Consider the following 25,537-nt stretch of genomic DNA (forward strand, 5'->3'; position numbering starts at 1 on the left):
CCCAGAATATACCCTCACAAATACGCCCAACTGATTTTTGACAAAGATGCAAAGGTATTTCAATGGAGAAAGGATAGCCTTTCAATAAATGGTATTAGAACAATTTAAGTTAAAAAAAAAAAGGACTCCAATCTAAATCTCAGATCTATATAAAAATTAACTCAAAATGAAAAGCATAAAGCTATAAAGCTTTTAGAAGAAAACATACAAGAATATCTTCTTGACCTGGGGCTAGGAAAAGAATTCTTAGTGAGGACACCAAATTCACAATCCATAGAAGAGAAAATTAATAAATTAGGCTTGACAAATCTTTTAAATTTTGTTAAAGATACTCTTAAGAAAATGAAAAAACAGCAGTAGATTAGAAGAAAGTATTAGCAAATCATATATGTGACAAAGGACTTCTTCCAAAATATACAAAGAACTCTCAAAATCAACAATAATGATCCAAATAAATAGTAGGCAAAAGACTTGAAAATAAAACATATCACCAGAGAGGACAGACACAGTACATGAAAGGCTAGTAAGCATATGAAAAGATGCTCCACATTATTGGTCATTAGGGAAATGCAAATTAAAACCACAGTGAGATACCACTACATATCCATTAGCTGGTGGGAATGCAAAATGGTACAACCCCTCCAGAAAACAGTTTGACAGTTCTTTTAAACCATATGACCCAGAAGTGCTTCTCCTGGGTTATTTTTTAACCCTGGAGTAATGAAAACATGTTCACACAAAAACCTCTATACAGATATTTATAGCAGCTATATTCATAATTGCCCCAAACTGGAAACAACCACAAGGCCTTTCACTGGAGAATGGATAACCAACTGTGGTCTGTCTGTACAGCTGGTAACTATTTAGTAAACAAAAAGAATACACCACTGATACACAGGACAATTGGGATGAGTCTCAAAGACATAATGCCAATTTCTAAAGATTACATACTCTTGTTGTTTTACTTACATATTCTTGAAATGACAAGTTGTAGTGATGAAAAACTCATCAGCAGTTAATGGGGGTTGGAAGTGAGGAAGGCTTGGGCTACACAGTATGAGGAAGTGCTCTGGAGAAGGGACTCTGGTATCTTGACAGTGGTGGTTACATGAACATATATATATAATGTGTTAAAATCTATGTAAGTGTTAAAACTCTTGGATCCTATACAACTCTTTAAAATAGGACCAGGAGAAACAAAAAATTTAAAAATCTGTTCTGTGCCAGTCATTTTGCATTAGGTCTCATTAAAGCCTCACAAACTGCAAGATTAGTTTATTACCCCCATATTACAGATAAGAAACTTGAAACTCAGAGATAACTTGGGAATTTGCCCAGTTCAGTTCAGTCACTCAGCCGTGTCTGACTCTTTGTGACCCCATGGACTGCAGCATGCCAGGCCTCCCTGTCCATCACCAACTCTCAGAGTTTACTCAAACTCATGTCAATCCAGTTGCTGATGCCATCCAACTGTCTCATCCTGTTGTCCCCTTCTCCTCCCACCTTCAACCTTTCCCAGCATCAGGGTCTTTTCAAATTAGTCAGTTCTTTGCATCAGGTGGCCAAAGTATTGGAGTTTCAGCTTCAGCATCAGTCTTTCCAATGAATATTCAGGACTGATTTCCTTTAGGATGGACTGGTTGGATCTTCTTGCAGTCCAGGGGACTCTCAAGAGTCTTCTCCAACACCACAGTTCAAAAGTATTAATTTTTCAGCGCTCAGCTTTCTTTATGGTCCAACTCTCACATCCATACATGACTACTGGAAAAAACATAGCTTTGACTAGGTTGTCTAGGTTGGTCGTAACTTTTCTTCCAAGGAGCAAGCATCTTTTAATTTCATGGCTGCAGTCACCATCTGCAGTGATTTTGGAGCACCCCCAAAATAGTCTGTCACTGTTTCCCCATCTGTTTGCCATGAAGTGATGGGACCTGATGCCATGATCTTAGTTTTCTGAATGTTGAGTTTTAAGCCAACTTTTTCACTCTCCACTTTCACTTTCATCAAGAGGCTCTTTAGTTCTTCTTCACTTTCTGTCATAAGGGTGGTGTCATCTGCATATCTGAGGTAATTGATATTTCTCCTGGCAATCTTGATTCCAGCTTATGCTTCTTCCAGCCCAGCGTTTCTCATGATGTATTCTGCATATAAGTTAGATAAGCAGGGGACAGTATACAGCCTTGACATACTCCTTTTTCTATTTGGAACCAGTCTGTTGTTCCATGTCCAGTTCTAACTGTTGCTTCCTGACCTGCATACAGATTTCTCAAGAGGCAGGTCAGGTGGTCTAGATTCCCATTTCTTAAAGAATTTTCCAGTTTATTGTGATCCACACAGTCAAAGGCTTTGGTATAGTCAATAAAGCAGATGTTCTTCTGGAACTCTCTTGCTTTTCTGATGATCCAGTGGATGTTGGCAATTTGATCTCTGGTTCCTCTGGCTTTTCTAAATCCAGCTTGAACATCTGGAAGTTCACAATTCATGTACTGTTGAAGCCTGGCTTGGAGGATTTTGAGCATTACTTTACTAGTGTGTGAGATGAATGCAATCGTGTGGTAGTTTGAGGATTCTTTGGCATTGCCCTTCTTTGGGACTGGAATAAAAACTGACCTTTTCCAGTCCTGTGGCTACTGCTGAATTTTCCCAGTTTGCTGGTATATTGAGTGCAGCACTTTCACAGCATCATCTTCCAGAGTCACACCATAAAGAGTGGCAGAGCCAGGAGCCCCACCAAGCCCCTCCCTGCATCTAGCACTGTGATGGTAAAGTCTGCATGTAGCAGTCTAGGACACTGGGAAGGACAGGCTGTCCTCTTTGTTTATGTAAGTTATGTGTCTGGCTTCTGTGCACAGCCTGGCTTAGCTGGACCTGTTCAACTTTTAGATGAGTGGATGTCTTAGCAGGATCACTTGGGCTTCTTCGGCCCTGGCCTGAACATGGGGATTGGACTTGATGATGTTCTTTGACGTATGTGGAGACGCTTAACTAATGGCAGGAACACTGCACTGAGACCTGGCTGTTTCATCTTGATCCTTCCCTATCCCTGGATGATTCCGCTCACTCCCAGGTAGGTGGTGTTGTCTCTCAGTTATGTTTTAGACCTAGAGGGTTTACCAATATGAACTTCAGACAGTATACCTAACTATCTCCACAGATATACATCATCCCTGGTCTAAAACATTAAATGAGTATTTAGTGTTAACTAGCTACTATTGTCTTCCCAAGTGGCACTAGTGGTAAAGAACCTGCCTGCCAATACAGGAGACGTAAGAGATGTGGGTTTGATCCGCAAGCCAGGAAGATCCTCTGGAGGAGGGTATGGCAACCCACTCCAGTATTCTTGCCTGGAGATTCCCACGAACAGATGAGCCTTGTGGGCTACCACCCATAGGGTCACAAAGAGTTGGACACGACTGAAGTGATTGAGTATGCACAGCTAACACTAACTTGCAAAACGTGAAGACGTAAAATGTCCATTAGGATCAATGATCAAAGAACACAACATGTAACACACAAAAAAACAAAAAGTACATATCCGTCTCTAAAATTTTACCTTAATGCCAAGGATTCAAGTTAACATTTTTTCCCTCCTGGAAAACGCATCATGAAGTTGACTGAAAAAGCAATTATCAAGTATTCATCCTTAATGAAAACTACTCAGGCAAAATTAACAAGAAAATATTTTAATACTTTTGTAGCACAAAATTAAACCGAGACAGGTTAAGAGGAATGTGAGGGGATCTAGAAAACCATAAATTATGTAGCTTTATCTTGCCATAACCTAGATGTCCTATGAGCAGGATACCTAGATGTTGAGAATGAACAGGCGTCCTTTGAGCAGTCTCATTTCTCCTCTCGAAGGCACAGTCTGGGTAATGCCCCGACAAACAGGCTTGTCCAGTCCCCTGACCTGTCACTTACAATGCGAAAACATTCATCACTGCGGGTTCAAATGACAGTCTATCTGTCTGCAGCTCACTTCAACTGCTCCTCAGGCCCCTTTAGACTGGACTTCTGATTTCTTCTTTCTTTCTGACCCTGAATTCGGTAGAGCTTCTTCCTGAGGTCCTTCTGTCGCTTCAGTTTCTCTTCTTCCTCCTTCTGCTTCATTTTGAAGTGTTCTTTGTTGTGGAGATGTCGCTGCTCCTTGGCTTTCTTCATCTTCTCACTGTGCACTGTACTCAGAGCATCCAGCAGTGCAAGGATCTGACAAGGACAAAACCCACTGAGCATCAAAATATTCTTACAGTTATAGCATGCCTTTGTTCTAAGTTTCAGGGATCTTAAACACTGCAGCTGACTGTATCAAAATGAGAATCAATTCATTATCCAAATGAATATTAATCTAGTGAAAACGGATCCTGAACTAGGGAATTATAATTTGCATGGAAATATAAGTAGGAGCATACTGACTTAGCAAAATACTTATATAACAGCCTTGACCACAAAACCACCTTTGTTAATCACTCTATGGATACTCTGTACAGCTGATAGAGTGATGTGCCAGCTGTGTGCTTCTTATTCCCCATTAAAATGCATAAGGCAGAGCATGACTAAACAAAAGAAGGGAAATGGATTCTGGCCTTTCTTCTAACTTCCAGATCTAGTGCCCTGAGTGTCTGACCCTTATCCTTTCCTCATGTAAAGTGAGAATGCAGTAAGAACGCCAAGTGTGTTACTGACAGCATGATTTTCACATCTAAATGCAAAGTACTGGAAGCCATCCATTGACAGTACCTTCCTTTCATGAGGCTCCCGTATGACGGCTGGTCTCACTCTGTCCTTTGGAGTCTTGCCTGCCTTTGCCTGGGTCTTGGGCTTGCTCTTAAATGGCAGGGCCTTCTGCAAGGCTTTTGGAATGTGCAGTGAGTTAAAATGTTTCTTTTGCCTCACAATTGGCTGAAAAAGAAAAAGAAAACAAAGACTATGACATATTTAAATTATGATCTATGCACACTTAAAATTTGCATGAAATCTTCTCAATGGATTGATTTTTCCACAAATCAGTAATACCACAGTTTGCTGACCATGAGAAATGAGGACTCAATCATCAATCAAATATAAATCGCTTCTGTGAGCATGCACAGCTACAGGAAAAACAAAGGAATATATAGAATATATATAGAATACATATTTATAATTCTTCCAAGAAATCAACTGTGCAAATTTCTACAGTATGGGCAATGGGATCTTAATAGATTTGATGAAAAGATCCAACTTTTCTGTTAATGGCAAATTCAGGCCTTATCTTTGGAGCACTGAGATGGCTTTTTCTAGCCTGACAAGAATAATCTAGCTTTTCATCTTGACTATCAGCCTCTCTGGATTTAAGGACACATTTATTCCTCCAATGAAGAGCCAAAGTGCCCCCACCCCTGATTCTCATTAAGAAGTTTATTGTGTTTCTAATAAAAGGCTGATTTAAAAAAGCGAGATTTAAATGACAAATGAAGGCAAAACTCTCTCTACATTCAATTTTCAAGCTAACCAAATTCTATACTTAAATTGAGATGACAAAAATCCTTAACTGCCTCAAAAGTAGTTAGTAAGCTGACAGTTTTGCCCTAAACCTTTACTAAAGTAGACTACATAGAGAATATTTCTGCAGTATCTTTAAATTTATTGTTAAAGACATTGCCCACAATAATACTCAATATTCTCTGTTTAAAAACCAAAATATTTTAGAATGAAAGAATTCAGAGAAATATCCTTCTCAAAAATAAGTAAGCTCCACAAACTGGACAACAGGTACTGTGTCAAGTATATTTTAAGAGCAATTCATGGCAACATGACTCAAATTTTATTAACTATTTTACAGAAAAACTAATGCCTGGAAAACTGTTTCTAGCAGAATGATAAACCAAAACCCTGAATTATCCACTTATTACAAAACAATTAAATATCCACCATTAACACAAACAAATCTTTTCAAATGCCTTGTTAAGCTGTGAACAAAATAATGGACATTCTCAGAGACTAAAACCTGAATGAAAATGGAAATTCAGGCAGGGACTGAGAACTTAAGATTTAAAGGGTAGGATGGGGTGGGGATGGGAGAAGGTTGAAGAAGGAGGAGACATATGTATACTTAGGGTTGATTCACAATGTTGTGCAGCAGAAACCAACACAATACCGTAAAGCACTTATCCTCCAGTTTAAAAAGAAAGCAAAAAAAAAAATTCATTGAGCTGTATACACTTATTATTTGTGTACCTCCTCTCTGTATGTATGTTGAAAGTGAAAGTGAAAGTCGCTCAGTTGTGTCTGACTCTTTGCGACCCCAAGGACTATAGTCCATTGAATTCTCCAGGCCAGAATACGGAAGTGGGTAGCCTTTCCCTTCTCCAGGGGATCTTCTCAACCCAGGGATCGAACCCAGGTCTCCCACGCTGCAGGCAGATTCTTTACCAGATGAGCCACAAGCGAAGCCCAAGAATACTAGAGTGGGTAGCCTATCCCTTCTCCAGTGGATCTCATTAACCCAGGAATTGAACCTGCAATGATTTCTGCATTGCAGGTGGATTCTTTACCAACTGAGCTATCAGGGAAGCTGTATGTATGTTAACACTTCAAAAAAAAGTTTATTAAAACCTTCAAAAATAACCTTCCACATTGTTTCAATGAGAATAAGTATATTAATGTTTTTAGGAGTAATATATGTGCTTAGTGCCAAGAAAAATAGTTCAAATGAGGTATATACAGTGAAAAGTTTAAGTCTCCTTTCCAATACAGAGAAAACCACTTCTACCACTTTTTCTGTGTTCCTTCCAAAATAAGTCTATGAACATAAACAGATTCACTCAAGTTTAATGTTAGACTTTCTACTTGAAAATTCAAACCACAAAAAACCATTACATACAAAGCTTCTGAATGACACACATCTACAGAACACATGCGCGACTATACCTTATAGAGAGAATCCTTGTTGGCTTTTAGTTTGATGCCATGGGCAAGCCGGAGTTGACCAGTTGTCCGCATTCCTGACCAGGTGTCTTTCTCGCCAACTGGTTTTAACAAAGATGTTACTGGGTTATAGAAGGCTGGAATGGAGACAGGATACCAAGTTCTCATGAAGACAATATCTGGAAAGAGAGTGTATTTACATTACTGTTTTGAGGAGACGATTCATATCCATGTTAGTACACACACAAAAAAACAAAATACTCCAAACTTCTCTAGCTGGTTGCATAGTATTTGAAGAGAGACTGTGCCAAGTGAACTACTTTTGAATAGTATATAAGTTCTCTGGTTGTTGCTGGGCGCAGTGTGCAAGATGTTCCAAGCGGGGAGAACTACAGCTGACTCCTGTTTTTCTTTTCTTTTGATGTGTACCGTTTTAAAGTCTTAACTGAGTTTGATACAATATTACTTGTGTTTCATGTTTTGGTTTCTTGGCCATGAGGTATGTGGGATCTTAGCTAACCCACCAGGGACTGAACCCACACCCACCACATTAGAAGGCAAAGTCTTACCCACTAGAGCACCAGGAAAGTCCCGACTCCTCTGTTTCTACAGATCTAAACTCCCACCTAAATTCACACTGGCTAGAAATCAATACAGAACAGTAACATGCTGTTAAGAACACACCACAAAGGAGATTTACCACTCATCAGCAATTTATCCTCAAACGTGGCCCGGAAAGCTCCTTCTGGAGCCCGGAGCGCCTTCTTGATCTGTCCCCTTATTCCACTGACCGTTCGAATCACAGCACCTTCAAATTTGGCCACTTCCAAGGCAGAATTAAACATTCCCTATAGATATATATATAAAAATATTTAAAAAGTATATAGACACAAAGTCAGATATTTTATCTCTTAGTTCATAAATATATCCTTGGTTAAAAAACAGACAATAATTCATTGAAGGGTAATAAAATAATCAAAATGTATTTCTCCTCAAAAGTAGAATTACTAGGTCAACAGGAGTACAACTCTCTTTTCCTGAAATAACACTAAGACTATCGTGAGCTCGTACATATGCTCATTACTGCTATCTGTGTAGAAGAAAGGAGCGAATGATGTTTACTGGCTGAACTAGCCTAGATGGCCTTTGCTGTCATCTCACGGGGCTGGACTACAGCTCATATCCTATTACTTACATGTACACACTTCAAAAATAAAGCTAGACAAATAAATGCTGATGGTTGTATATTACCTTAAGAACATTTTATGATCATCTTAACTCTATATTTTTAATGGAAACAACCCACTAATGAAATTTTCAATAAATGTTGCTCAAACTACCCTCTCATGTTATACTTACTGCTTGACATAACATCCATTTCTCCATACCCCTGCCAATCAAGTATTTTGAGAACTGCTTTGTCTATTTTTCTACTGATCTGTTTGACAAACCCATGATTTTCCCCCTCTCTCAACACAAACCAAAAAGGTAGGAAACAAAACCTAGTGAATGAGATTACATATTTTCAATATTGGCTCTGTGACAATCTCACAGGGAAATAATAAGTAACAGCCTTAATTATTAAATATCTCTATTTTATTTCACCTTAAGATTTCTGAGCACATTTAAGTAACATAGAGAATAATATAAAGGAGTAAACTAAAAATATAAAAAACCAAGTTTAGAGAAGATTTCAAATACTTTTCTGAAAGCATTAGATCTCTTAGACCTAAATGAGAAGTATTTCATGCCTCCTTTAACAATATATACATTAAAAATATTTGAATATATAAAGAGATATACAGACCTTAATGAATGAAGTGTTCTTGAAAATTTTATATGGAAAACCAGTTAGTTTCAATTTCTTTACAATTTTTATAGATTTATCCAGATCAAGGACAACTCCTGTGGCAGCTATCCGGAAATCAGGCTAAAAAGGAACCCCCAAAATTTGAATACAGGAATAATATCAACAAGAGAAAAACTACATTCTCTGTAATGCAATAAATTACTGAAGTGCAATTCACTTACAGTCACCTAAGAAAAAGAATATGTGAACATACAAACCAGTATTTTAACAAAAGTTATCTGAAATTATAATACACATAAGCCAAAACTGATGATATCTTGAGCATTTTACTCAGGGTGATTTCATAGTAATATAGTTTCACAAATATGAATAAATGAAAGGGAATATGAAAATTTGGCTACAATGGCTGAAAAATTAAATTTTTTGACATTTAGGATGGATTACATTTGCCCATTATTCTGTTTTCTTTGCTGTTAAATGAGGCCAAAAACCTGCTCTGATTGGTCAAATGAAGGCTAAACCAGCATCATTAAGTTCAGTCGCTCAGTCATGTCCGACTCTTTGCGACCTCATGAATCGCAGCACGCCAGGCTTCCCTGTCCATCACCAACTCCCAGTTTACCCAGACTCACGTCCATCAAGTTAGTGACGCCATCCAGCCATCTCATCCTCTGTCGTCCCCTTCTCCTCCTGCCCCCAATCCCTCCCAGCATCAGAGTCTTTTCCAATGAGTCAACTCTTCACATGAGGTGGCCAAAGTACTGGAGTTTCAGCTTTAGAATCAGTTCTTCCAAAGAAATCCCAGGGCTGATCTCCTTCAGAATGGACTGGTTGAATCTCCTTGCAGTCCAAGGGACTCTCAAGAGTCTTCTCCAACACCACAGTTTAAAAGCATCAATTCTTCAGCACTCAGCTTTCTTCACAGTGCAACTCTCACATCCATACATGATCACTGGAAAAACCATAGCCTTGACTAGATGGACCTTTGTTGGCAAAGTAATGTCTCTGCTTTTCAATATGCTATCAAGGTTGGTCATAACTTTTCTTCCAAGGAGTAAGCGTCTTTTAATTTCACGGCTGCAGTCACCATCTTCAGTGATTTTGGAGCCCAAAAAAATAAAGCCTGACACTGTTTCCGCTGTTTCCCCAACTATTTACCATGAAATGATGGGACCAGATGCCATGATCTTCGTTTTCTGAATGTTGAGCAGTAAGCCAGCTTTTTCACTCTCCACTTTCACTTTCATCAAGAGGCTTTTTAGTTCCTCATTTTCTGCCATAAGGGTGGTGTCATCTGCATATCTGAGGTTATTGATATTTCTCCCAGCAATCTTGATTCCAGCTTGTGCTTCTTCCAGCCCAGCATTTCTCATGATGTACTCTGCATATAAGTGAAATAAGCAGGGTGACAATATACAGCCTTGACTACTCCTTTTCCTATTTGGAACCAGTCTGTTGTTCCATGTCCAGTTCTAACTGTTGCTTCCTGACTGGCATATAGGTTTCTCAAGAGGCAGGTCAGGTGGTCTGGTATTCCCATCTCTTGAAGAATTTTCCACAGTTGATTGTGATCCACACAGTCAAAGGCTTTGGCATAGTCAATAAAGCAGAAATAGATGTTTTTCTGGAACTCTCTTGCTGTTTCTATGATCCAGCGGATGTTGGCAATTTGGTCTCTGGTTCCTCTGCCTTTTCTAAAACCAGCTTGAATATCTGGAAGTTCAGGGTTCATGTATTGCTGAAGCCTGGCTTGGAGAATTTTGAGCATTACTTTACTAGCGTGTGAGATGAGTGCAATTGTGCGGTAGTTTGAGCATTCTTTGGCATTGCCTTTCTTTGGATTGGAATGAAAACTGATCTTTTCCAGTCCTGTGGCCGCTACTGAGTTTTCCAAATTTGCTGGCATATTGAGTGAAGCACTTTCACAGCATCATCTTTCAGGATTTGAAATAGCTCAACTGGAATGCCATCACCTCCACTAGCTTTGTTTGTAGTGATGCTTTCTAAGGCCCACTTGACTTCACATTCCAGGATGTCTGGCTCTAGGTGAGTGATCACACCATCGTGATCATCTTGGTCAAGAAGATCTTTTTTTGTACAGTTCTTCTGTGTATTCCTGCCACCTCTTCTTAATATCTACTGCTTCTGTTAGGTTGATATCATTTCTATCCTTTATCGAGCCCATCTTTGCATGAAATGTTCCCTTGGTATCTCTAATTTTCTTGAAGAGATCTCTAGTCTTTCCCATTCTGTTGTTTTCCTCTATTTCTTTGCATTGATAGCTGAGGAAGGCTTTCTTATCTCTTCTTGCTATTCTTTGGAACTCTGCATTTAGATGCTTATATCTTTCCTTTTCTCCTTTGCTTTTTGCTTCTCTTCTTTTCACAGCTATTTGTAAGGCCTCCTCAGACAGCCATTTTGCTTTTTCGCATTTCTTTTCCAGCATCATTAGGGGTAGTCTAATGTCTAGCTGGTATCCAGTGGAAGTCAGAACCCAGTAGAGTGGTTAGCTCATGGTGAGCACTGCTTAAGTAATTTTAGAAAAATATGTCCGTAAAAACATAAAAATATAAAACATTATCAGTACCATTATAATTCTACTTCCCTCTTCTCTGCTCCCACACCTTACTTATTAAAAAGACGAAGGAAAATTGAAAGTAAAGAGAAGACTGTGTTAGTCACTCAGTCATGTCCAACTCTTTGCGACCCCATAGACAATAGCCCACCAGGCTCCTCTGTCTATGGGATTTTTCCAGCAAGAATATTGGTGTGGGTTGCCATTCCCTGAAGACTATAAATACCAAAAATGAGTAATTTTCAACTTAAAGTTTCAGTACATATTCATAATGAAGACATTATTTCTCAAACACAATCTATAAAATAAAACAACCAAGATACTTACCATACTGCCACTGACAGACTGTACTGCCAAGAACCCAGTACCCTGTGGAGTGATAGGACCTTAAAGGAAACAGAAAAAAATAAAAAATACAGTGAACCACACATCCTGGATTCTGTTTCACATATATACTCCAACCCCAGAAAAATCTTATGAATTGTGATTTCATAAAAGGAAAAAAGCAAAACTACAATGATCAATCCTAAAAGGTCTAAATTAACCTATAAAGAAGTCTATTCTAATCTGTTTTTACCCCAAAAGGTTGCTCCACAATGCATGTGCTGTGGGGTATATTTTAGAAGCCTCTGTCTTCCATTGTGGTCTTCAATATAATAAAGTGGGATGGTTTGAAACCTCCTCCACCCTACAGAAAAAATGATTGGATCTCGGGACTTGAGGATTTTCTTATACCAACGATGTTTCTTCAGACGCATCTGAGGGGAGAAGAGATTTCAGTATGATTATTGCCTCAAGTATGACCAAAGAACCTCAGCTGTTAAGTATGCAGCAAAGGGTACCTACCTGTACATATCCAACATTGCCCTCACTATTGCCCAGACCACCCAAAATAATTGGGTAATGAGGGTCAAAGTTAAGCACAAATTCACAGGGGACATTTTCTATCTCAATTCGGACATACATCCCAGGTCGAAAACCCTCATACTGAACTCTGGCTTCATCATCTTGATCTTCAAATTCTGCTCGGTTAAGCTATATATGTGAGAGGGGGAAAAAGAAAACAATTAAAAATCCACAAGGCTGTTATCTTTACTAAATGTAAGATTAACATTAAAAAAAAAGCCAATTTCTAAATAAAGCAATCATGAACAGAATTACTTAGGCTTTATACTAGTTAAAAATAGTGTATGTTTTATCTTTATAGTTTGCTGAGGATATGTCCCAACTGTCTTCTCTGGTGCTCCAAGCTATAGCACAGCAAATACAAACAACTCTGAAGGAAGCCCTTAATGTTGGTTGACACACACCCTGAACTTTTCCATCCACACATTCTCTTTTTACTCTCCAATTATTTCACACTTCTCGTTTCATCAATCAGTATCTCCTTCCTCATCTCCATTCTCAACTGTTGACTGTCTCCTAATTCACTCAAAATTTAAGCAATGTAAAAGAACTTCCAATTAGCCCTTCTACCAGGGTTTATACCCATATTCAGCCTTGTAGCTCTGCACTATTCAATATGGTAGGAACACATGGCTATTTAAATTGAAATTAATCAAAACTAAATAAAATTTAAGTTGTCATTCACAGTAGCCATATTTCAAGAGCTCAGTATCAACATGTGGCATTCCATTATCACAGGAAGCTCTGCTAGGCAGCTGTTAAGAGACTATCCATGCCTCAATTTAATCCCAACCTTTACTTGCACCCTAGATCATGTACTCTTGTTGGACTTTATTCCAACAAATCTTGCCTGTTATTTCTCTCATCTTAAAACATTTTGACTTCACTTCCTATAACTATTGCCCCATTTCTCCACTTACCTTTGAAGCAAAATTCCACAGATGTGTTCTAAAGGCTGGTTCCAGTTATGCCACTCCTATCCTCTTAAGTGCTCTAAAATTAGACTTTAACCAACACTCCATTGAAATGCTTGTCAAAGTCACTAAAGGCCTCACAATCTAGTGGTCAATTCTGTCTTCCCCAAAATTAATACATCAGCAGGATCTGAAACAATTTATCACTTCCATCTACAGTGGTTTCCAGTGTACCTCATGTCCTCTTAGAGCTCTTCTATCTCCTGAGTGCTGCTCAGTCCCCACTGCTGCTTCATCCTCTCTGCCCAGCCACACAGAGTACCTGGGGTCAGTCTCAGTCTTCTCCTTTCCTGCCCCTACACTCACTCCCCAGGTCACTCCACCCATCTCATAACTTTAAAAAGCACCCAGATGCTGAGGACAGCACATCTCAGTCCCTGGACCCCAACAGCTCTCCTCATTGACCACCTGACACCCCTCTTGTCCAAGAAGTATCTCAAACCTAACCAATCCCAACTTCATCTTCCTTGGTAGACTGACACCAGTGAAAGGCTTTTCTATCTTACTTATGACAACCCAGTCCTTATTTCCCCTTGTACATCTCACATTCAAAGTTCTTTATAAATGACCCACAATGTTCCAGGTGATTTTAAACAGAACTAGCCTTACACTTTGGAGAAGGCAATGGCACCCCACTCCAGTACTCTTGCCTGGAAAATCCCATGGACAGAGGAGCCTGGTAGGTTGCCGTCCATGGGGTTGCTAAGAGTCGGACATGACTGAGTGACTTCACTTTCACTTTTCACTTGCATGCATTGGAGAAGGAAATGGCAACCCACTCCAGTGTTCTTGCCTGGAGAATCCCAGGGACGGGGGAGCCTGGTGGGCTGCCGTCTATGGGGTCGCACAGGGTCGGACACGACTGAAGTGACTTAGCAGCAGCAGCAGCCTTACACTTCCCTAGTCACTTCTATCAAAGGTGAATACCCAGTAGGAATCACTATGTTAATGACTAACCATACTTCTTTGACTAAATAAAGGACTAGGTTGAGCAAATCCTTCAACTGCATCTTCAGAAATTGCATACTTTTAAAAATATTTATTTATATGGCTGCACTGGGTCTTAGTTGCAGCATGCAGGCTTAGTTCCCCTGTGGCATGTGGGATTTTTGATCCCTGACCAGGGAGCAAACCTGCAACCCCTGCCCTGGAAGACGGATTCTTAACCACTGGACCACCAGAAAAATCCCTAATAAATCATCATATACTTAATCTGCTTAAGACATATTAAGGTGTGCTCCAGTTTACAGGGATTCTTGGTGGTCCCATCTGTCAAAGCATAACTTAAACACCATCAACTATGTACACTTTTGTGTCTCTAACTTTAGAGTTCATCAACTCAAACAGCCTGCTCAGCATCCCTAGACAGCAGAGAAGGACCATCTCCAGCATTCTACATCCTCCCTTTACCTCTGTATCTGACCTTACATTCATAGTATCCTTTGAACTCTGATCAAGGAGGGTTTTCAGAAAATCTTCCCTGGAGAGCACTGGTATGTGCCTAAGCCACACAAGGCCAAGAATCACATGCCCATTCAAAATATTCAATCATCACTCCAGGGAGCAGTAATCAAAACACACTGTCTCAAATCACCACATTGTGAGATCCTCAAGAATGGAGGCCATGTCTCAGCCATTTCTGCCTCCTCAACATATAATGCTTGGTACAAAATAGATACGGATATAATTCTGGTGAATGTCTGACTGAAGACATAATTAGATGACTGCATGAATAAACACACTCATCTGCATCTCGACCTAGAAGTGCAAACAAGAGGCCCAGATGCCGGTCACGGAGCAGAGACCTAAACAAAGTTACATATTCACATCACTACTACAACCTTGAAATGAGGCTGATAGGAACTGAGTTTTCTCACCTGTGCTTGTTTCTGCATTTCTCCTTTAAGATCATCAAAGTATGTGCTTTCTCCTTCATCATATTCTGCATCAAACATCTCCTTCAATTTTCTCTTTTTATCTAAATGCTTTTTCTTGGCACTTTCCTCTGCACTGGGATCAATTTCTTCTTTAACTTCTTCCTCCACATCTTCAATCTTAAATTTCCAGAAGAGTAAATGTTGTGAAAATTTGTGGAGACCTTTTCTTTACATATTAAATACTAAGGCAGATTTTAAGAGTTCTATTTGAGCTGCAAAAATCATAGTTATGCTCATCATGAAAACAAAATAAAACAAAGCCTTTGGCTCTAAATAACATGCACTGCAACAAGAGACATTTAGACAACTCCATTACAATGAACTGCAATTCCTTAATATGGCTGGGACTGCCAAACATGAATAAAAGTAACAGCAAGCATCCCCAACCCAAATGCTCCCAGGAACTGCTCTAAAAATACTAGGGAGAACAGGGAATTCGTTTTTTTAAAACAGCACTTAGTGTAAGAAGAGGAAAATGATGACAAATTACAGTGACCCAGGAGCTAAAACTTTCAATGACTGAAGAATCATAACAAGAAGAGATAATAAGTACCACTCAAAAAACTCAAGGAATCAAGGATAACAAATAAACCAACATTTTTTACTCTGTTCTCACCCACTTCACTTTTAGGAAGAAATTCATCCAGTCTGTAATCTACACAGATAAGCAAGATTTGTGTTTCTCAATATGGGGCCTCCTGCAGAACATACCGACCATAGATCAAGGCAGGGCCAGTGGCTGACAGCGAGCCACGGCCAAGTCATACCTGAGTATCTGGGCCTGGTTTTCCTTTGTGCACGTCCCCGGTTTCCAGGTCTTCAAAGTCACCATAGAGTTCCTCTGGGAAAAGAACATTCAAATGACTCCCCTGCGTGTGACACTCTAGCACCACCTAGCAGTAAGAGTGTTTAGTTGCTCTGCATCTCAAACTTCATTTTCATTGTTCGTATAGCTACCTACCCCTAAAGAATCCTGCATTTACACAGCCTTCTTTTTCTTGTCAAATTTTGTATTTCATCACCTATTTAGGTTAAGTAAATGAACTTAATCCACTTTTCCATATTTTACTTCAAAATCCCACTTAGCCAAGAGCTATTTTCCCAGGATTAGTGATAGATATTCTGGAGTAGAGAAGCATACAGAGGTAGCAAGCATGGCCATGTACATCAGTCCCCAAACCAAAAGTTCAAAGAGTGACTTGAAAATCCCTGTCATGATAACAACACATGTGAAGGAGTCTCAATATAAGATTAACACAGTACAACCATATGATATACCTAGGGAAAATCTTGTTGTTGTGTTATTCTTTAGTCACTAAATTGTGTCTGACTCTTCTGTGACCCCATGGACTGTAGCCCGCAAGGCTCTTCTGTCCATGGGATTTCCCAGGCAAGACTACTGGAGTGGGTTGCCATTTCCTTCTCCAGAAGATCTTCTCAACTCAGGGATCAAGACCAAATCTCCTGCATTAGCAGATGGATTCTTCACCACTGAACCACCAGGGAAGCCCAGGGAAAATCTCAGATTACATAAAACACAGCATTGAGAGTAACAGTAGTAACCAAAAGGATATCGAGCCCAGAAGAAGTGTTCATTCGTTCATTTTTAGAGCTCTAGTTTAGTTATGGATCCTACCCTTAAAAGAAACAGAGAAGTTAAACTTTGGGAGGCATCATTTAGAAAGGTATCAAAATATTTTCATGTAACATAAAGGAAAAGGACCAGAAGAGATACAAAAGATGGGAAGATTTCATTTGTAATAAAAATAAAAAAGGATAAAATACTTAGGACTAATCTAAACAAGAAATGTGCTGGAACTTCATTCAAAAAATGCTGAAAGTTTTAATATGCTTTTTAAAGGACACATGGAATAACCTTATCTGATGCTTTTAAGTGCTTCACATACTAAGCACTGCTCTAAGTTCCTTAACCAACTTCTTCAACATGGCTCAATGAGAAGGTATTATCTACTGAACAAATCGACTACCATGTGTTTGGAAAGGAAGATTCAGTATCATGAAGATTTTAATTCTCTTGTTTATATAGTTACAATGAAAATAATCACCAAGGCTTTCTAATCTGGAAAAGATGGTATAGACATATTTCCTCTGTTCCTCCTGACTGTGTATAACCATCAACTCCAGAAATGATGCAAGAGCACAAGGGATAACCAAAGAACTCTCAAAGGTGGAAAGACAAAGATGGGTTGGTGAGAGTCCCCAGGAGCAGAGGAATGACATAGTGGCCTGTGTCTCCCTATACCACAACCCACAGAAAAGCAACTTAATGCCAGTGTTTCCCAACTGCCAAGCAGCAAGAGAAGGCAGCCCAGACAGGCTCATTCTTGCCTCAGACTGAACTAGATCTCACCAGCAATCCAGATAAATCAGGAATCCCACTGACAGTAAGTGATGAAGGAAAGTGCTCACTTTCCCAAAGAGCTTGAATCTCCTTTCCTCCACCGAGATACAGCAGGTGCCCAGGGGTTATCAGCAAGGGGGAATTCCATTGGCCATGAGACTCTCCTCTTCCACCTTAGACACAATACGCATCCAGGCAGAACCAAGCAAAGGAGATGCCCAAAGCATTTCACAGTTGACTAGCATCTTCAACTTGACTATTAAAGACATGGACGAAAATAAGACATAGAGAAGGCAGTCTTCTCTGAAGAATACAGTACTTTACTTACCATCTTCTGCTAAGATCTTGGCTGCATCTTTATCCTCTTCCCACTTCCCAGTCACAAAGCAATCTCTGATACTGTTCATAACCTTATACAGAAAAGTCAGCACTCAGTTGACAGGCTCCAATCATTCAATAAATAACCACTTTTAGAAACAGTAGCTGACAATTTGCCTTTAAATATTTTTCAAGATACTTCTATAGATATATTCATTTTAATTCTATGGATATTTTCATTCCAAACTTTGATGTAGATAGTATAATAACAGAGATAAAAACATATATATCATAGCATTAACAGTGGATAGGGAAATACTATCTGCCTAGTGACTTCATAAGTAAACAATCAGACATTTAACAATTCATTAATCTGTACTTATCGTGGCTGTTTGAAAACCTAATTCCTCTAGCCAATACTCTAACAAAGACAAAATGTCTTGTATCAGTACAACACTGCAAAGAAGTACTGAGGCTCCCAGTCCCGGATCTGCCAGATCATCCAGTATATACATGCAGTGGATGCCAGGTGCACTTCTCAAATATAGACTAAAACTTGTACACAACTCTGTGTTTCAGAGTGCTTCCTAGGGAACCTGACCTAAGACAGCACACGGCCCTCACTGCCAAGGGCTCAAATCTTCACATAACATTTTGACCATGATTCATGTTTTTCATATATAACCCCACTCTCTAGGAGTAGCTTTGGGGGACTTCCCTGGTAGTTCAGTGGTCAAGACTCTGCACTTCTACTGCAAGGGGTACAGGTTCAATCCTTGGTCAAGTAACTAAGATCCCACATGCCACATGGAGTGGCACCCTCCAAAAAAAAGAAAAAGTAGCCTCGAAGCTAGTATGATTACAATGGTTGCAAAAGCAAGTCTGTGCATTCACTCATCCCTTCATGTCTACACTCACTCACTAATTATTACTGAACATCTGTTCTATGCCAAGAAGCTTTGCAGGCACTGAATGACAAACTGTTCTAAGAAGATCCTTGCTGTCATGAAGCTTAACAACTGACTTATGGAAACCAGGGATCAAATAAATTTTCAAAAACAGACCCTCCATGATAAAAAACACTCAACAACTTAGACAGGAACTTCCTAAATCTGATAAAGGGCATCCTTTAAAAAACCCATAGCTAACATCATACTTAACAATGAAAGACTGAGAAAACTTTCCCTCTAAGATCAGGAGTAAGATAAGGATGTCTCCTCTCACCACTTCTATCCAACATTGTACTAGATGTTCTAGTCAGGGCCATTAGGCAAGAAATTGAAATAAAAGGAATCCAGTTCAGAAAGAATAACTATTTCTATTTGCAGGTGGTATGATTTTACATATGGAAAACCCTGAGGAATCCACAGAAAAACTATCAGCACTGCAACCACTGAGCCCGCGTGCTCTAGAGCCTGCACACCACAACAAAGATCCCACATGCTGTAATCAAGACCAGATGCAGCCCAGTAAGTAAGGATTTTTTTAAAAAAAGAACACAAGGAATAAATTCAACAAAGGTGCAAAGCTGACACTCTGATAACTACAAAACATTATTGACAGAAAATATTTAAATAAATGGAAAGGCATCCTGTGTTAACACATTAGAAGACAATATTGTTAAGGTATTGATACTACCCAAAATACAGATCGAAAGCAATTCTTATCCCAGCTGGTTTCTTTGTAGAAATGGAAAAGTTGATTCTAACATACAGAAAATCCAAAGGATGCAGTAAAGAAAAAATATTCTTGAAAAAGAACGAAGTCAGGAGATTCACTTCCTAATTTCAAAACTTACAATGAAATGATAATCAAAATACTATGATACTGGCACAAGGATAGTTGTATAGATACATGGAATATAATTAAGAATTCACAAGTAAACCCATGTATTAAGGTCAAGTGATTTTCATCCAGGGTTTTAAGACAAGTCAATGGAAGAGAAAACAGACTTCAAAAGATGGGGCTAGGACAGCTAGATATTCACATGCAAAAGAAAGAAGTTGGGCTCATCTCACACCAAATTCAAAAATTAATTCAAAATGTATCAAAGACTTAAATGTAAGAGTTAAACTATAAAACTCTAACCCAAAATCATAGGAGTCAATTTTTATGATTCTGGATTTGACAATGGTTTCCTAGATATGATACCAAACAAGAAACAACAAAAACACAGTGAGACGTGTTGTCCAGAGGGTAGCTATAACATGTGGTTATTTAAATTCTAATTAAGATCAAACAAAACAAACAAAATTTTAGTTCTTCTGTCTCAGTAGCCACATTTAAAGTGCTCAATAGCCACAAGTAGCCACACAGGATGGTTCTTCACAGATCATTTTATTATCCCTCTTCCGTAGAGAAGAGTGGACTGTGACTAGGATGGACACATGGTGGCTACAGAGGTACTCACCCAGTCAGCCATTAAGTCAAACAATTACTTTATGTGGTTTTTCTACAATGTGTATTAAATTTTGCCCCCCCTCCAAAAAAGGATTATATAAAATAAATTAAAACAGATAATTGACAGTGACTGGCCCTCCCTGACATTTCAACTAAACTGAATGATCAAAAGAAGCCAGCCACAGAAATGTCAGAACATTCCAGAACAGAAAATAGAAGGCAAGAGGTCTAAGATGGGATTAAACCTTGAAAGTCTGAGAACTGAATGAATTCTGTGACTAGACAGTGATGAGTGGGAGATGAAAATTTACCAGTGTTATGGATATCTGTTTCCTTATAAATAGTAGAAATTCTAAATGTTAACTCAAGGATATTATACATCTCCTAGTTATAAAACACAAAATATCTCACATGTATGAAAACCTACATGCAACACTTCAAAATAAAGATTAATAATACTATCCACACTAAGAGCTAACCATTCTCCTTTGTTCCATTAACACATGTATATGGTCTGACTAAACTCAGAACATAGTATTGCTTAGGATGCATGAAATACTCATTCCAATATCTGGAGAAACGTCCTCTGTTATGTTATAAAAATAAGCCTAATAACAGGTAGGCAATTTTGAAATTATATAATCTTTTAGAACAATTCCTGAATTCTCTGTAAGTCAAATACGCTATTCATATTCAGCCTTACCTCCTCTAAATCCCAATCATGGGGTGCCTCTACATGAAATCTGGAGCAGTCCAAAGAGTCAGCCTTGTGCTTACACTCGCTGGCAGGCTGGCTGACACGAAACAACCCTCCAAGCTCTTCTCCATTATCACCATCTTCTTCTTCGTTATCCTCTGTCACTGAAGAAATCACCATGACAGAAAGGTGAGAACAAATCTACCCACTAGAGGACCTGGCACTGAGGCTCCCTCTTTGCGGTAGATATGGTGATGCCCCTAAGCACATCAGCCACAGACACAGAAAGGCCAGGAAACTTCTGCTCAGCATGTAGTCTGGAGGGAGAATACTGAGGGTTGGGGCAGGGAGGGGACGTTTAAAGACAGAGCTTTCAAATATCATAAAGAGTTTCTCTTTAAGAGCATTGAGTCTCTAATCACTAAGATTACTCAGGCAAAACTTGAACAGAAATCATTAAACACCAACCCAATTCAAAGCTCCTAGGTCACATATACTCCAGCTTTGTTCTAATCATATAGTAAATAGGAACTGCAATATCAGGTTCACCACTTTGTCTTTTGCATTACTGAGTCAAGCTCTTTCCATAAAGAACATATATACAAATTAGATCAGAGAAGGGTAAAAGGTAAAAACAGAATGAGTTATACAGAGCACTCATTCTCAGAGAGGGAAAAAAACACCTTTAGAGAATTTTTTCTGATACTAAATTCTACAAAAAATTCCCATGAAGGATTTTCTACAGGGGGTACAAAATGACATAACAGAAGAGTATCCTTATCAAAAGTTTTGTTTTATGGCAAACCCGTAAATCTACTTTGTATGACTGATTTACAGTCCTCATCAGCTGAAGATTAAAAACATCTGCCAAATATAAAATATGACACCCAGGAATATCTTATGGATGTCAAAAGTATGACAGAAATCCTCTAACCAATCTCATCTCCTTTTCAGAAAACAGTTTAAAAGATTAGAATGAGCTCTTTTACCTGTCCCATAAATAAGCTTTCGAAGGTTTGGAGTTGTTTGCTGCTGCCTCAGAAAGGCCTCAGCTGCCTTCCTGGAAAGGTCTTCCTTCCACTTGAGGGCACCTGAAAAGACAACACAGACATCCAGTTAAGTCTGTTTATCTGACCCTATGCTTCGTGCTCATTGCTCATTCATCCTGAAAACCTTTTATGAGTTATAATATTTGAACAGTTAACAAAATCTCCAAAACAGCTGAAACTCAAATGTAGACATTCTATCTGTAGAACCCTTTCAGTGCCAAGTTTACAATGGCAGTTAAATAAATTTAAGCATACCTGAAGTTTCTGTGGAATAGTTATTTTCTTCCTTATAATCTTCTTCTTCTTTGAGTAAGTCTTCTATATCACTGGTCTCATCAATTAAGTTCCCTGATCCCAGTTTCTGACTACTGACAACTTGAGAAGGTTTTGGAAACTTTTTCCCAATAGCCTCTTCATTTTCTGAATCCTCCTCCTCTGTACTGAGAGAGGAATTTCCTTCAGGTTCATCTTCAGATGCAAATGCCTCTTCAGCTGTGCAATGACCTGAATCTGAAGTGGTGAAAGTTGCTTTTTTCCTTGTCAAAGACTTCTCCATATTCAAACTATCACTTGAATCATCAGTTTGTAACAGTTCTGGCTTACCACCTTCTCTAACAGCCTCAGATTCTAAAATATCCCTCTCTTCCCCTGCAGTGGAATCCTCTTCTTCACTGCTTTCATCAGCTTCCTCTGCTTCTTCTTCCACTGAGCTCCTCTCAAGGTCATCATCACTGTCAGCAAACGCTGGCAAATCCACCTCAAAGTCTTCTTCCGTCTCAAGTTTTTGCCGTTTTATACCTTTACCAGACATATACTGTTTATCAGTCACTTCAGCATCTTGCCCCTCTTCTGTTTCATCATCACTATAGCTATTTTCCAATCTGTCACCATCAGACATTTCATCATCTTCATCATCACTCTCTCCAGACTCATCTTCTTCTTCATCTCCAAAAATGGCTTTCCGACGCACTCGACCAGTTTTCAAATCCACCTGCTTTTGCTCTTTTGGCATCCACTGCCTAGATGAACAAAAAAATGCAAAATAATTCTATTTGTACAATAATCAGCTACGCCAGAGATGGCAGGTCAATAAATATGCAAAGAAACAGAAAAAAATGTCAAGAAATGGTTTTAATGACACAACATATAATGGAATGATTTGATAAATACTGGAATAGTTATAGTCATATGCAAACTCATGTATTTTTATGTAGTACCACTCTTCAAAAGAACTTACAGAGAAAATAGAGAAATAACTTTCATTAAAAAAAAAAAAAGTCTAATTTGATAAAGAAATGGCTCAAAAGGGAAGTGGGCGCTTAACAGATCTTTTAGAAAAACCATTATTTCCAAGCCTGAAACAGATGATCCTCAGGGAAATAACTGACTCCAGGTCCAAGGCAGGGAAAGTACAAAGCCAGCCTGAAATATCCTATTATTAGAAAGCAAGATGTGCTCTGGCACTAACAGGAACATGCCAACAGGACACAGAAGACAGACTGAAGGGGCAATAAAGGCATTACAAGCAATAATGATAGTAATCGCATAATAACAAGTAGATTTTTTTCTTGGGGGGCTGCCCCCACAGGTTGACGGATCTTAGTTTCCAAACCAGGGATCAAACCCAGGCCCCAGCAGTAAAAGCACCAAGTCCTAACCACTAGACTGCTGGGAAATTCCCCTTTGAAACCCCATTATTCAATTGTGATACTAAAATAAAAAGGTGAAAGTTCTGTGTCAAAGAATGCCAGCTAAAAAACATAGAAGCAGTAACAGATGACAAATACTGCCATTTTGAAAATACCAACATAATAATTGATAAAGAAGAATCAAGATGCCAAAATTGGGGTAAGAAATAAAAAACTATCAAGCTATTTAATGTAGCAGCATTATATAAAACTGTGAAAAAAAAATCAATTAGAAAAATATTAAAAATTGTACTAAATGAAAATGGGTAAGTTAGAATACATCAATGACAAAATGATGACTATATAAAGAGAATGTATAGAAAAAGCAAGTGCTTACAATTAGATACAAGAATTCTACATGTTTTATAACTAACTGTAACTATCTTAAAGTATCCATGTACACAAGAATGATTAGAGGAATGTTCAAAAATGGTAAAAGATAATAATAATGATCATAATAGCAGGGATCTTTTAGTGATCCTTCCTAACTGTCAGGCACCATGCTAAGTAGTGCATGGGCACTACTGTGTTTAATCATCATAACTCCTATGAGATATTAGGAAACGGATTTCTCCAAACTGGCAGACGCACTGAATTTAACTACCACAATATACCTGTGGTGTTGGAGAAGACTCTGAGGTTCCCTTGGACTGCAAGGAGATCCAACCAGTCCATCCTAAAGGAGATCAGTCCTGGGTGTTCATTGGAAGGACTAATGCTAAAGCTGAAACTCCAGTACTTTGGCCACCTCATGCGAAGAGTTGACTCATTGGAAAAGACTCTGATGCTGGGAGGGACTGGGGGCAGGAGGAGAAGGGGATGACAGAGGATGAGATGGCTGGATGGCATCACCGACTCGATGGACATGAGTTTGAGTAAACTCTGGGAGTTGGTGATGGACAGGGAAGCCTGGCGTGCTGCGATTCATGGGGTCACAAAGAGTTGGACACGACTGAGTGACTGAACTGAACTAAACTGAGTTAGAGGGCAGCTGATGATCTTTTTCTAAAAATGTTTTCCTGTTTTTGTATATATATATATAATAAGTTATAAAGTAGATAATCTCAATCATTTTCAGACTAATTTTTATTAGCAGTCATAAATCACTATTACTTCAGTTCAGTTCAGTCCAGTCGCTCAGTCGTGTCTGACTCTTTGCGACCCCATGAATCGCAGCACGCCAGGCTTCCCTGTCCATCACCAACTCCCGGAGTTCTATCAAGTACCCATGTCTATCAAGTCAGTGATGCCATCCAGCCATCTGATCCTCTGTCGTCCCCTTCTCCTCCTGCCCCCAATCCCTCCCAGCATCAGGGTGTTTTCCAATAAGTCAACTCTTCGCATGAGGTGGCCAAAGTATTGGAGTTTCAGCTTTAGCATCAGTCCTTCCAATGAACACCCAGGACTGATCTCCTTCAGAATGGACTGGTTGGATCTCCTTGCAGTCCACGGGACTCTCAAGAGTCTTCTCCAACACCACAGTTTAAAAGCATCAATTCTTCGGCGCTCAGCTTTCTTCACAGTCCAACTCTCACATCCATACATGACCACTGGAAAAACCATAGCCTTGACTAGATGGACCTTTGTTGGCAAAGTAATATCTCTGCTTTTGAATATGCTATCTAGGTTGGTCATAACTTTCCTTCCAAGGAGTAAGCGTCTTTTAATTTCATGGCTGCAATCACCATTTTGGAGCCCCAAAAAATAAAGTCTGACACTGTTTCCATTGTTTCCCCATCTATTTCCCATGAAGTGATGGGGCCAGATACCATGATCTTAGTTTTCTGAACGTTGAGCTTTAAGCCAACTTTTTCACTCTCCTCTTTCACGTTCATCAAGAGGCTTTTTAGTTCCTCTTCACTTTCTGCCTTATATACAACCAAAATACCCACTATGTATAGATATGTACAAATTCCCA

The 25,537-nt window shown here is 39.1% G+C and overlaps 1 protein-coding gene across 6 annotated transcripts in view; it reads right to left on the reverse strand.

The window, feature by feature from the left end:
• Nucleotides 1-3,667: 3,667 nt before the first annotated feature.
• Nucleotides 3,668-25,537, reverse strand: part of BMS1 (BMS1 ribosome biogenesis factor) — a 32,122-nt gene continuing 10,252 nt past the window's right edge. For all 6 annotated transcript variants that reach the window (XM_086381473.1, XM_086381471.1, XM_086381469.1 and 3 more), the window contains exons 10-23: nucleotides 22,187-22,950; nucleotides 21,872-21,973; nucleotides 20,889-21,046; nucleotides 17,796-17,877; nucleotides 15,873-15,946; nucleotides 15,046-15,222; nucleotides 12,135-12,323; nucleotides 11,866-12,046; nucleotides 11,616-11,674; nucleotides 8,711-8,833; nucleotides 7,604-7,751; nucleotides 6,907-7,082; nucleotides 4,738-4,899; nucleotides 3,668-4,206 (exon numbers count right to left, since the gene is read on the reverse strand). In XM_086381473.1, coding sequence (XP_086237599.1) covers nucleotides 3,976-4,206; nucleotides 4,738-4,899; nucleotides 6,907-7,082; nucleotides 7,604-7,751; nucleotides 8,711-8,833; nucleotides 11,616-11,674; nucleotides 11,866-12,046; nucleotides 12,135-12,323; nucleotides 15,046-15,222; nucleotides 15,873-15,946; nucleotides 17,796-17,877; nucleotides 20,889-21,046; nucleotides 21,872-21,973; nucleotides 22,187-22,950 — 2,626 coding nt within the window. In that variant the 3' untranslated portion in view covers nucleotides 3,668-3,975. The remainder of the gene's footprint in view (nucleotides 4,207-4,737; nucleotides 4,900-6,906; nucleotides 7,083-7,603; nucleotides 7,752-8,710; nucleotides 8,834-11,615; nucleotides 11,675-11,865; nucleotides 12,047-12,134; nucleotides 12,324-15,045; nucleotides 15,223-15,872; nucleotides 15,947-17,795; nucleotides 17,878-20,888; nucleotides 21,047-21,871; nucleotides 21,974-22,186; nucleotides 22,951-25,537) is intronic.

Source organism: Bos grunniens, chromosome 28 (assembly GCF_055505025.1).
Source record: "Bos grunniens cultivar Pamir isolate PY7600 chromosome 28, Bosgru_T2T1.0, whole genome shotgun sequence".
Classification (NCBI taxonomy): Eukaryota; Metazoa; Chordata; class Mammalia; order Artiodactyla; family Bovidae; genus Bos; species Bos grunniens.